At 35.2% G+C, this 13709-nt stretch overlaps 1 protein-coding gene across 2 annotated transcripts in view; it reads left to right on the forward strand.

Annotated features, from left to right (window-relative positions):
- Nucleotides 1-13709, forward strand: part of LOC139802008 (transcription initiation factor TFIID subunit 4-like) — a 131490-nt gene that overhangs the window by 62583 nt on the left and 55198 nt on the right. For both annotated transcript variants that reach the window (XM_071756733.1, XM_071756734.1), the window contains exon 13: nt 4360-4416. In XM_071756733.1, the coding sequence (XP_071612834.1) occupies nt 4360-4416 (57 nt within the window). The remainder of the gene's footprint in view (nt 1-4359; nt 4417-13709) is intronic.

Here is a 13709-nt window from a genome sequence, read left to right on the forward strand (position 1 = left end):
CAGTATTTATACTGGGAAGGGGGAGTAGAGCTGCAGGTACCTTAACTGGGATCAGATGTTGCTACTTGCAGGAGACTGGTATTTAGGAGAGACTCTGAGACATTTCAGGCATGGGCTAGCTGAGACTTTCAAATTATTACAAACCTAACAGAAAATTTTTTTTCTTAGTGAGACACAATGTAATAACAGTGCAGCCTTGACATTACAAATTGCAACAGAATACTGAATAATGATCAGAATAAAATACATCAGAAAGACTGAGTCTGCCCATCCACATAGACGCCCAAAGTGTCCTCTAGTTAAAATAGTTGTTGCATGTATTTAAGTACTGCATGAGTTACAGATATCCTTATTAGTTTAGAAATATTGTTCTCTAATTTAAACAAGTCTATGAAATGGAAAATCCCCTTCTTAAAACTATGCTGTTACATCTGTAATCAGTTCTCTGTTTTTGTGGCATTCTTCCTTAACACCAGCAAGGGGAAAAGCTGAGGTTTGGAACATTAGGGAGTTTGGTAACATGTAAATGAAACCCCATATTTCTAATGTGTTTTGAATACACACATTTAACATATACTGCTTTTCATACTTTGAAAGTCTAATATTTCCAGAGACCTAATATGATCTATGCAGTTTTCAGATAAATGAGATAGCAAGTCTCTAAAACAAAATACTTTCATTCTTAACAATTAAAATATCAGGTTGTCTGGTCTAATAAAACTAGCTTGTGTTTGGGAGAAATCTTAATAAACCTTGTTTGGTGAATAAATTCTCAGTAGGAGACAGCATTTAATGTATTTAAAAGTATGTTATCTGGGTAGGATCAGTCCTGGGTTTCTCTAAAATTACTATGGGAAGCTAGCTTGCTTCTGAAAGTGTTTATTCATCAACATGAAAATGCATTACGTAAACCCAGCTTGCTTTATTTACAGATCTAGACATGAAGAACAGAGAGGGGAAGGGAAAGGAGTTGTAATAAACTTCAAAGTATTTTAGTTGGGGAGGTTGTGTGATTGGTAGGTGTTCCTGAAGTTTTAGAGAAAGGAGGCATTGAGTACGTTGAAAAATTTTGGAAAAATATCTAACAAAACAGGTGAGAGGCAGCGTATTCAGATTTGGATGTTAGAGGGAACAGAGAAAGGAAGACTGAGATGAAATCTGAGATGTCTTTGAAGAAAATTTAAACAGGAATTGAAAAAAACTAGAACTGATTAGTCAGCTTGACAGAAGTAAGTGTAAAATATTAAAATAATTGGTGAGTAAAAATGGTGACATACAGACAAGCACCAGAAGAGCTGAGCAGCAGCAAAATAGCTCAAACTCTTCAGAGGAAGATGTTCACATGTGGAATGGAGTGTAAAGTGAAGCCAGTGACATTTTTAAAGCTTATCTAGGCACCTCTGTTAAGCTTGACATTTTCGTTTGCTTTATATTTTCTTTAATCTGTGTTGCGTTGGCATTGAAGAAGCCTTTTGTAATTTATCTTAGATCATAAAGTGAAAAAATAATAAAATAGTTTATACTTGTTTTTTTCCTTCAACACATTTCAGCCTGCAAATGCCAATGATTTTATTTCTGAAGCTTACTGCTTTGAAAACTAACATGGTAGTCAGCAGGAAGGTATTTCAGCCTTAACAATCTGCTTTTTAAAAAAATCTTAAAATTTATCTGAACAGAAGTGGAAACAAAGTTATAATTAAATTCCTTTTTTTTTTTTTTAGTGCTACCTATACCATAAATGATCCAATGTAAAACTGGAATTCTACTTGTTTGAAACAAGGCTACCTCTGAGTTGTTTGCAAAGACCATTTGGTTTGGGTTCAAAGAATTAGCCATAAACTCACTGTGTTATTCCAAATGTAAAAGTAGTTCTACCTTCACTTTCAATCAGTGTTCATGTATCACATGGTATTTTAAATCCTCAGTACTGAAAAAATTCCTGAATTTAATGTCAGTCATGAGTTATGTACCTGTTTTCACCTCTGCAATGACTGTAATTATTTGTTTATTGTGAATGAACTGGAGATTTATGCAGAGTAGATCATCAGCTTTTTTGTCTGTTTTTGAGATCTGCTTTTTCAGATTATTCCTAGCTGCAGATCTGCTTTTATTTGAGTATTTTCTGAAAAAAAAAAAAAAAAAATAAGAAGCCCTGATTTCTAAATGTTTGGGTTAATAGTTTGTTTGTTTGTTTTTAATCTGTAGCATAGCTCTTCCTTCACTTAGGGAGTCCAGGAAATGGCAATGTTACTTAGCATCTATTGCTTTAATTTTTCTTACTGTGTCCCGCAAAACAATGTAGATCTGGTATGTTTTCCAGGATTCTATCACTCTCTTGTAGAAACTTAGTAACAATATTATATGTCTCAGATTGATTCTCCCAGGACACTTTGCTTTCTCCTTAAGCTGAAATGCTTTTAACTTATACTTTGCATTTGGAAATTTATTCTGCTTCATAGAGCAGTGTAACACTTTGTATTTCTGTTCTGCAAGACTCAGAAAGCAATAGAAGTTCAGTGTATATGAAAACCCATGAAAGGGCTACAGGTTATTTTTCCATGCATCAATCTGGAGAAACTGAGGCACACAATAATTGAGTAGTCATCACAAAATGATAGAGCAAAGACTTAAGTCAGCTCAGTTCATGCTTACCTGAAGCCATCTCCTAGAGAAGCAACTCGTCAAATGGCTTTGTTTGTTTTTTAACCTAAGAGGTATAATTATAATCAAGTTCTTAGGAGCTGCTCTACTGAATAGAGTCTTAGCTCTCTGGCAGATCCACATATTTCATGAAATCCCTCTTTGTTCTCTAACCATTAACTAGATCTGATTATCTACATTTTTCTTTGTCTGGCCACAGCAGTTAGAAGCAATCTTGGTCTACATCAAGTTAGATTTTCTTTCTTGGTTGGCACAGCTACAACGTGAGTCTGATTTGATCATTAGCTATCTACAGATTCGAGTTTCTCTTTACTTTGGACATTGTCCTGTAAAACTGCCTTTTATGTTAACAAGCACAAAGTCACTAGTACATGATATTGGAAGATTGGGCTAATGTGCAGTGGAAGAGTTAACAGCATCATCTAAAAATGGGTAAAGGATAGAGAAATTCAGTGGCATTGGTGCCCTGCCTGCCAAATTGTAGACAAGGCTCTCTCCAGATGTATCAACAATTTTCCATGTCCCCTTACTCATAAAACCTACCTTGCTTTGGTTGTCTTCATGGACTTTTAACTTAGGAACAGACTATGTAGTGGAAAATTCAAGCAATGGGGAAAAATATGTAAGTTTGCAGGCTGCTATTCTTTCAGTTTTCAGGTCTGTCTTCAGCATAGACAGAGAAAGATAGGAGAGAGCATAGGTACTCTAATTCTTCTGGGAGCTGTGTAAATAATAGCACGTTAAATCTCAAAGAAATACTGAAAACAAACAATTACATCTTTCAGGTATTTGGAACAACAGTTTTCCATGGATGTCTCAAGTTTTACTGCAACCTTTCTTTAATCAAATTACTTTACTGACCAATCATACAATTAAAAAGTATAATGCATGTACTTTCTACCTCTCAAGTTTTGAATTCCATCAATTTTAGTATGCTCAGTGAGCATAAACAAGAATTTAATACTTTTAACATATGGTTGTAAAGCAGTCTGTATCTGAAGAAGTGTACTTTTACAGGTTATTGCAATTAAACAGTTATTCTTAAAGGGTTTGTAGAGCTATTGTTCCTGGTTTTGAGGAAAAATATGAGAGTTGCCATTTGGCAGTATTTCTTCAGTTGCAAAAATTACAATATTAATACTATTAGTAGTGCATGAGTTAGTTGAAATTATGTGTATTTCAATGCTGTACTCAAAGTAATCTCACATGGATAGCAACATCTTTATTATGAGCACTTACTGTTTGGGAGGGTGACTTTACAGCTGTTTTCTCCACATTCTCTACTGACAGCTGAACAAAAGCTTAGTTGCAAAGAGTAAATTGTTTTAAAATCAGTGACTATAAGAAGTTTAAATTAAAAAATTGAGGTGATGGAAAGGATGTCACTTCTGCTCTCAGATTCTTCAGTTTGTATTAAATAATTGAAATGAAAATGTATGGAAACTTTAGCATTGATAAAAACATGGCATTTTTTAAAAAAAATGTAAATCTAGGGTAGATCTTATTTGCAACTGACTATTTAACAGTCTTTTGGGTGAGGCCTAGGGGTTTGAAATGCACTTCTACGAATTTAAGCATCCCATCTTTGACACCTAGTATCCTGTTCCCCTTTACTAGTTTTCAACTTATTGCAACAGATATAGGTTCTTAAACCATGTGTTAATCTTTTTTCCCCCCCTTTTTTTTTTAAACATCTAGAGTCGCTCAAGGCAAGAAGACCCAGAGCAAGCCAGACTGAAACAAAAAGCAAAGGAGGTAAGCAGAGCTAGAGATCATTACACTTGACATTTCAAGGCTTGAACATATTAATTTTTTATGCCTTGCTACTTGTATATCGTTAATAAAAATCTGACTAAAAACTTTTTAGGATGTATTTGTTGCTTTGCCTTTGATCTTAATGTTTGCAAACTAATACATTAATACATGTGAAGCCTAAGGAGATTTTATAAGAGAATATTTCCATACATTACATTTTCATTTCCATTTTAAGCGGTTTTAGCTTTTGTTGGGTTGTTGATGACAGCAGCACTAGATTTTGGTGGAAAATATATGCCTTTGTCTTTTTGTAAAATGTCACTTTCTTAGAAATGTGATACTTAACGATTTTGTTCTGGTAACAGTCTTTCAAGTAACATAATTGCCAATCATTTTCTCTACAGTGTGGTTCACTGGGCTGTTGACTTGTTAGTCTAAATTACAATAATCTAAAAATTATCAAATAATTTCAGGTGAAGTTTTGATGTATTATTCTAAGAAGAACAATTCGTGAACTACTGAGTACCTTAATTTGCTGTAAATGGGTGTCTGTCCTGTGCTTAAGGCATCTCATGGCTTAGGATAGAGTTGGAACTTCAATCAGTTAGAAAAACTAAAAATCTGGCAATTGAAAGGAATTTCTATTTTAAGAAATTAAAAGCGTCATATGCAGCAAACTGGTGGGGTTTTCTTTAGCCAGCTTCTTTGGGTACATGTATTAGAAGTTAATCATTATACAGTAGAAGGTAATATATGCAGAAAAATGCATATAAGAAGTTCTTTTGTATTGACCTGTTCTTCCTGCTTTGTTTCCCTGTTGGCAGTATTCTGTAGTTCCGTTAGCTGTACGGATTTTATATATTGAACGGTTAAAAAAATATAAATCTTAGTGTGTAACTGAGCTTTATTTTCTTTTTTCTTCATTATGTGATTATATAGTAAGATTTACTGAGATGTGTTCTGGGAAACATTAGAGCTGCCTTAGTGCTTTCAGAGTTGGGTTTGTCAAGCAAGTATTCAAATGAAACAGTCAAGTTATTTGGCAGGAAAAGGCACAGGATTTTAATAGTAGAGTTTAGTATGTAGCCAGTGTATGCAAAGGAAGAATCAGATTTGTGAAAATAATTGATGGCAGGCAAAACTTGCTGTTGAGCTGAGAACTGAAACTACCCTGCTGCTGGAAGTAAAAGTAAAGTAGAAATTAATGGATTTCTTGCTGCCACAGTATTTGCATTCATTATATTTATTTATTTATTTTGCCATTGAAACTTGAAGAAGTAAAAGCAAACAACAGGGCTAGTAAAAATACATTTTCTAGTAGTCAGAGTGAAATAGAGGTTCTCTTTATAGCTTTGATAGAAGACTTGCACTCCAGCCAGTGCAGGTTTTGGTGTAGCCGGAGTACTTCTGCCTTGTATGAAAATTCGGGTTGTCTGTCTAGGCTTGTGTTTCTTACCCACTAGAGGGAGCGATGCTGTGCTGACATGTGAATAAAAGAAAGTGTATGAAATGTGTTCTGAGTAATGGTAATAGTGCTATTAGTAAAGAGGCAGCAAATATTTTGGTGGTAACCTAATTACAGATGTTTAGATCAAGGTGGTATATGCTTTTAAAGTAGTGGTATTCCCTGGGTATGATAACATATTTGAGTAAATGCAGAATGAATACTATGGTTTTCTGTTTGGGTGTTGCACCCTATTCTTGTGTACATTAGCCCTGCCTTTTTTCCCACCCTTCTTATGAAATTATATAGTTTGCTGGCACCATGCTTCTCTCTGAAGTTGAATTTCATTCTACGTGTTTGAAACCATAAAAAATACAAGCATGCCTCTGGTTTTAGTAATTAGGGTTCTAAAGCTCTTTTTTTCAACTGGTTTAGAGACTTTCACCTAGAATATTCAAATACAGTTAATAAAAGCATTCTTTTGCATTAACTTTTGTGAAGGGAAGCGAGGAGGTGGCACTGACAAGATTTTGTTTTACATGATTTTTTTTTTTCCTGTATTGGATACTGAATATATGCTGGTACTTTAAATTGTGTTAGCACTGCCAAAATAAAAAAATTAACCAATTTTGTAGTATAAAAGGTCGATTAGGAAGAGTATCTTGGGCATGGCTTTGCTGTTTGAAGATAAAAGTTTTGAATTGACTTTGACAAAAACATAAATGTTTCAGAACTTCACTGCCGGCTGGGTTCCTCTTAAATGTGTGTATGACCCATAACTGAAAGAGAAGTTGGGTTTCTTCCATATTTTGTATAAGCTGATGAATGTAATACTGTCAGCTTTGATAATAAGCTTGATTTGAAGCTGTGTTGCCATGATTTCTGTGTCTTGAATATTGCATGAAAGTCCTGGTTGCTGAGATATTCTTGTGGCCAATAGGGAAGTGGCCACTAAGTAGTGTGCCAAAAAGCATAAAGAGGGCATCTGAAAGAAAAGGGCATCAAGAAAACTGCAGCATTTTTAGCTTGCGTTACTTCAGTGATGTCATTGTCAGATAGTTTGTTTTTTTCATATCAGCAAAGCAGCTGATAATTTCGTTATTATGCTCCAGAAGTGAAAAATGTTTCAGATTTTGCAGTGTGCCTGCATTTGAACAATGAGAGTTCTGCCTGCCTTCTGCTAACCAGGCAGTCTAGAACCATCCTCTTCAAAACTCTGTGTGATCAATACTATACCCTGGTTCCCTGACAGATAGAAATGGGTGAATATCTAAACCAAGCATAGGTAATACATGAAGTCTGATAAATGGAATATAGCCCAAGATGCTTAATGAAGACAAAAGTCAGAGAGAGAAAGTACAATACCAAAAGAAGTAATTTAAGTTTAAAGTCTTTAGGGCAGTCTTCTAAATCTTTAAGAAACTTTTTTCAAAACATGGAAAGAACTCTAGAACATGATATCTTGGAATGCACAATAAAGGTACCAACACAAGGAGTATAGGATGAAGGAAAAAAGAAGACTTATAAAGGGTCTTTGATCCAAAACATTTTAATTTTTGTATATTTTGAAATGTTTCATTCCATAATGCTCTGGCTTTCTTTGTATTTAAAAATGGGATAAAAACAAAGTTCCATTTCTTTCAGAGAACTTCCATGGCTAAGAAATCCCTTTCTCTATTATTTGTGTAATCAAAAATATGTAGAGGGGGAATCACTCTTGAACACATTTAAAAATTAAATTGGTAAAGTGAAGATTATTTTATGGTTTGTTCTGTAATTCCATCTTACTCCATTTATTACCCAGTCTCCAAACCACTCACCATTCTCTTTAAGCCAAACTGCTCCTAATCAAGTTTAAATTGCATTTAAATACTTACCTAAACAAACAGAAGGTCCATCTACATATGGTCTTATTGCAGAGACTAGACATAACAGTCAGATTTCATTCACACACATACTAGCACTGTTTTAGTTAAGTCAGGGCAAACCCACTCTTATTTCAGTTTGATTGACTTATTTTGCTTCAGCATTAAACTGTTTCAAATGGACTTGAGTGAAAGCAGTAGGAGAACCTGCCTGTGGGGGTTTATATTGCTTAAAACTCTCAGTTTACTTTCACTCTTAAATTGGTGCCTCTTCTTGTCAGTAAACATAGTATGATTGTCTTAATGGCAAAGCTATTTAATAAACTAGTGAAAAGTTATTTTCTATTGAAACTATTTCAGGGGAAAATGCTGTTTTTCGGCTGTTACTTATGTTGTTCTGTAACATTCTGAAATATTTTACTCTCATTACAACTTAATGTAAGAAATAGCATAATCTGTGAGCAGTGTCAACGTTATATTGCATGAGTAAAGCTTTTTAAGTCAAGTTTTAGGAAATAGACTTATTTATGCAGTCTACTGGAAGCATGGAAAGTCACAGTTATGAGTAACACAAATTATGAGTTCCCTAATTCCCATTAAGATGTTCCATTAAATAAGACATAAAACAGGCCGTGTAACTGATAGCAGAAGTAGATCAAGATTAGGAATAATTGAGTGAACACCTAGTAATTAGCGATATAAATTATTGGAGAGAAAGTCAAGGAAGGTAAAATCCTAAAACATCCTTTCTGTCATGGATATTTTTCTACATATTCAGTGTCTGTTGGCTAAAAATATTTTAATTTAAAAGTCAAGTAGCTGCATTTGATTCTGAAAGATTACCTTGGTTAAAATCTTCGTGTCATCATCAACCAAGAATATTGCATAATAATAGAAACTTAAACCAGACACCATAAATGTCTGGGCTTGTATCCAGGACCTAGATCAGTTTAGATAACTTTCAGTTGAATCTGTTCTCAGATGTACTCCTTTAACCATGCAAAGGGCATCTCAGACCTGATATTCATAATAGAAGCCTTGCTGATTTCCAGGCAGGACAGAAGACAGCTCACTGCATACCTGTGTCAGCACAGATAGCCCATCTTTCTAGGACTGGACAAAGTGTTTCAACACTGATACTTATTTAAGTGAGTTGTTTTTGTGGCTGTTACACTGGCTGGGAGCTTTGGGAGCACTCAGTTCTTGCACAAGCAGACCAGGGGCAGGTTTTCTTCTATACTCCCAGGAGTTAGATCTGCTGCAACTTTGCAGTAACCACTGTGCTTGGGTATTGTCATTCCCTGTGTCTGTGATGTCTTCTGTAGCAAGAGCCCCACTTGGATTTTGAACTGTATCCTTTTGTGACTTACATGCACAAAAGTATGTGTAGACTGTTGGCAGAGTTCTACAAGAAGCCATAGGATCTTTCACTAGCTAAAAGTAATAATGAAATATGTACATCATATGATGATTATCTTATGATATCTTATTATCATATAAGATGATTATCTTGGAAATTGTAAATCCCCTCTAAAAAGGTAACTTGTCCTAGCAGAATTACTGAAGCATCATACATTTTACAGTTAGATTCTGAAAACAGTTTTACTCTAAATAATTTCTTTCATTATTATTTTTTTCATTAATATTTATTTATCAACTCAGTAGAATTGGTTTCTTTCAAAAATTTCAACTAATAGTTTACTGCAGTTATTCCTGTTTTCACAAGGTATTACTGAAAATGAAAGGCATTTTGTTTTGGTAAGTTTATTTATTGACCATTTTTAGCAAAACCAAAGTCCTTAAAGAATGTATTAGTAATGCAGTATCCCTCATGTTGAGAAGTCTAAAGAAGTTTTCTATTTTATCATGCCTGACATAAAAATATTGATTCCAAAGCAACGATCCTCTCTTAAAAAGGTTTATAAAAGGTTTATAAAACATTCCACTGAGAAATGGAGCATTTGGACAGAAATAAGTTTAAATTAAATTTCCACTTAACTCTTTTTAACCCATCGGAGGCTTAGTAGGTAGAAGGAAGGAAAAGCTAGAAATATGATACCTGAAGTAATGACAAAAGTATGACATTTAGGCAATAATGATTCCTCAGAACTGAGTTGTTTTGTAATTAGTTTTCTGCATTAGGTTCCCAACATTATAACTGTGGTGCAGAAGGAATGCAAACATTTTTGTCAATACTTGTAGAATGTTAGATAACAGAGTCACTTTGCTTACATTCTCTTTTTACCACAGATACATTGTTTGTTACCAAAAAAATGCTTCAGAAAAATGCTTAGGCTGTTCTGGTATTGTCTGAGCCCATGCAGTGCTGCCATGGGTTTGGCTTCAGCATACAAGATTTTCCTGAACTTATGAAGTTGTTGCAGTGACTTCAAATGTTAGTATTAAACTTAAATCTCAGAGGGAAGAGGTCCTGCCTGTTATCTGTCAGAAAGCTTTCATTAAAATCCTGCTGTATTATCAAGCTTGCTGCTTTTATGTTAACTGTATTTTTTTCCTTTGGAGTAGGTATTATTTTAGTGTAGAGATATATTATGGTATTGGTCACAAATTCTGATAACTGGAGTTGATTATGAAGGACAGGAGAATAATGCTATTATATTTGTGTATGCAAATATTGCTGCTGAAGAAACAAGATCTACAACCAGTATTTATGCATATAAATCTCAGTGTGTAGATATTCAAAATTTCATACTGTTTTAAAGACAGTTGGTTTTATCAAAAAATTTCCTGTATCCAAGGATATAAGATACTACCCTGCCATGAATTCTACAAGTCCTGAAGAACTTCAGGCTATAGTAGTCCTAATATTCAGCAGGACTTTTGCATATCTCTTTGTAAAATTGAAGACCTTGACACTTCTAACCTGTTCTCCTGTGCTTAAAGCAGAAGTGATGGCAGTTGCTTGGCTGAAGATGAAGTGTGGTGTTACCCTCACTGTACAGAGTCAGAAAACAGTGTATTTGACAGGAAGATACCAGGGAAACAAGGAATGGCCGTAATATTTTTCAACTGAGTCAAGTAGCTTTATTCCTGCTTAGGTAAAATGTATATTAATTAGAGCTGGGTCATGGGCTAGGTTTTTTGTCTTTTCTCTAACCCAAGCTAGACCCAAGATTAGCTCATTAGTCTAGCAGGAATCTAAATTAAATTTGATCCTGTCCAACACAATAATTTTCTTATATAAAATCATGTTGAAGTTCTGTAGTGATGTGTGATTTTACTGTACATATACTACCTACCTGTTGTTTGGTTAACATGAATGCTTGTTTTTGTGACTGATAATAATTATTTTAGCCTTCTTAAACCAAATGCTGTTTTACTGTTACAAGCTAAATACATGGCCTTTCTTAAGTAAAAATACTTTTTGTACTTTATACATCCTTATTGTATAAAGTAAGAAAACTCCTTTTATGTTAGTACTTGTTATCTAGAAAACAAGTTCTTAGGATGTAGTTTACTCCCTCACTAAATTATATACAAATTTGAATTCAATGTGTGAGAAATATCTCAGTAATGTCTTGTGCTATGTCATGAAGATCTGTGTCGGATTTGTGAATCTTTTTATGTGGGGAATTTACATGTACGGATAAATGAGGTTGCATGCCTTGGAGAACTGGGGCTAATGGGAAAAAAAAAAGAGAGAGAGAAAAGAAAGAAAGGACAGGTAGGACAAGAGGAAGGAACAATAAAGCAAACTGTCCAGTGAAGCATTGTTCATCATTTAGCTGATGTCTCAGTGAATCTAGAAAAAGTATTTGAAAGATAGCAGCCTTCAAATGAGCACAACAGTGGTGTAATTGTGTGATTTCCATAGAGTTTTGTATGACAGATGTATTTTTACTGATGCAACTTGCTAGTTAATATATTAGCAGCTATGTACACAAATGAAATATAGTAATTGTCTTACCTTGCTGCTGAAAGGTTCCTGTGTGGCTTTCTGAGAATATGGGGGCACTGAACAAGTAAGGGTTGAATACATTTGTAAAAGCTGACTTTTCTTTTCAGGATTGTTAATTTTCTCCCCTTTCCCTACAAAATTTTAAAGTACCTCCGTCTCTAATTTTCAAATAAAACTAGTGTGGAAAACTCAAGACTAGTTTTCAAATTAGAGTTTAGCTCTATTGTGAAATATGTTTGGTTTGTGTTTGAATATTTCCAAAAGAGCAATACCTGTTAAAATTCTGCTCTACCTAATGGACTGAGTTTTTTTTTTTTTAAAAAAAAAGGCTGAAAAGTAGTCAGGGGAGGAGAATTATCCTAAATATATGCATGTGTAGATATATATATATATATATATCAGATCCATTTGTACAAGAAAGATGTCAAGTCTGAATTTCCACTTCTCCTGCTTTGTGTCATATTAAGGCAATTCCCACACTGCATCATTGGTATTTTGTCTAAATATGTTTCTTCTGTAGGTAGCAACAAGCTTGTCCTTAATTTGTGATTATGGCACAGCAAGGGGGGAAAAAAAAATCGATTTTCATTTGGATTACCACATAACTGTTTTTTATGAACACTGCAACAGATTTCCTTACCTGCTTATCTGGCAAAATAATAGCACTTTAGACATCAGAATATGATTGCCTATGTAATAAGTAGAGGGCATCAAATGTCAGCTGTGTCTGCTTGTCAGAAACTGAGGAGGTTGCTTGGTCAACAATCCAAATTATTACTTAGATGTTTCGGTCCCTAATCAAGCCTGCCCTACCATGTAGAAGTTTGCAAGGAGAGGTCAAGGTGTACTTAGGCTCCAGCCTGCAGGGCAAGTTTTCCCCCCTCCTCTGTGTGCACATTGGTTTCTTACTCCAAAATAAACCTGAATGAGGGCTTTAATTCTGCCGCTGAGCTAACATGTTTGTAAGCCCTGTTTGGCAGGCTGGGAGCGCCCGGGGCAGCACACAGCTGCCAGCTTTCATCTGCCCCCAGTTCCTCCGGGCGCTCCGCGTCACATGCTGTAACCTAAGGGGATTGAGACGCACCTACTAAATCTTCTGTTCCTCTGCCCACTCAGTCTGGGTGCTGCACATTGCACCGGCAGCAGGCAGCTGGCCATCAGCAATCAGCTGCATGCCTCCTGCTGACAAATCTTCACTCGCTTCTTTGTGCGAGCTACAGATCTATCTACCCGGGGTCCCCCACATCTCATTCCCGGCTGTGGTCCGGAAGGGTATTTGCATGTGTTGTCATCTCACAATGGCAGTCCCTGGGTTGAAATGCTGACGTTTCGTAGAAATCCCTGTGTTTTGTAAAATCTGGTCGGTTTCTAGAAGATGAAACTGTTTCCTGGGAGCAGAGATAAAGCTGAAGTTGGAACCTATAGTTGAAAAATTTTTAAAACAGTAGCTTAAAACTTCCTTTCTGGCACATTTTTGTGAGAGTTGATGTATGTGCATGCAATACCTTTGTGTATCTCCAGGTAATTTATAAGATGTACAAGACATGAATTTTCACAGCTCTCTTGAAGAGTATTTTATTTAGCAGATTGTAGAGTCAGACAGAAAGAAATAACCTGATTCTGCATATCTGCTTTGTAAAGGTATGCTATAATTTCCCTACAAGGTTTGTCAGCATCTGTCCATCTGTGCTGGGGTGTTACAATTTACATTTGTGTACTTTGTATGAATGTGTGCATTGTGGAGTAATGTGAACATGAGCTTTGTAGTAATTTTCAGGTTGTTTATTTTGGTAGAGTTTTAAGGAATATTTAATAGAGATAACAGGGTAAAACCCACCACTTTTGACTTAGTAAATGCTAAACATTTCTGTCTGTAGTTAGCATACTCTTCAATTGCAAGATAGGTGGCTGGTCAGTGATGTGTAGAGGTCATGAAAGGTGTGTTAGCATCTATTTCCTATTTTTAGTTCAGTGCTGTCTTTAAAAGTACATTTGTGTCAGCCTGTGAAAGTGCCTCCCAATAGTTAACATCATCACAGGTGAATGATGAGATACTGCTCAACAT

This window comes from Heliangelus exortis, chromosome 13, assembly GCF_036169615.1.
Source record: "Heliangelus exortis chromosome 13, bHelExo1.hap1, whole genome shotgun sequence".
NCBI classification, from domain to species: Eukaryota; Metazoa; Chordata; class Aves; order Apodiformes; family Trochilidae; genus Heliangelus; species Heliangelus exortis.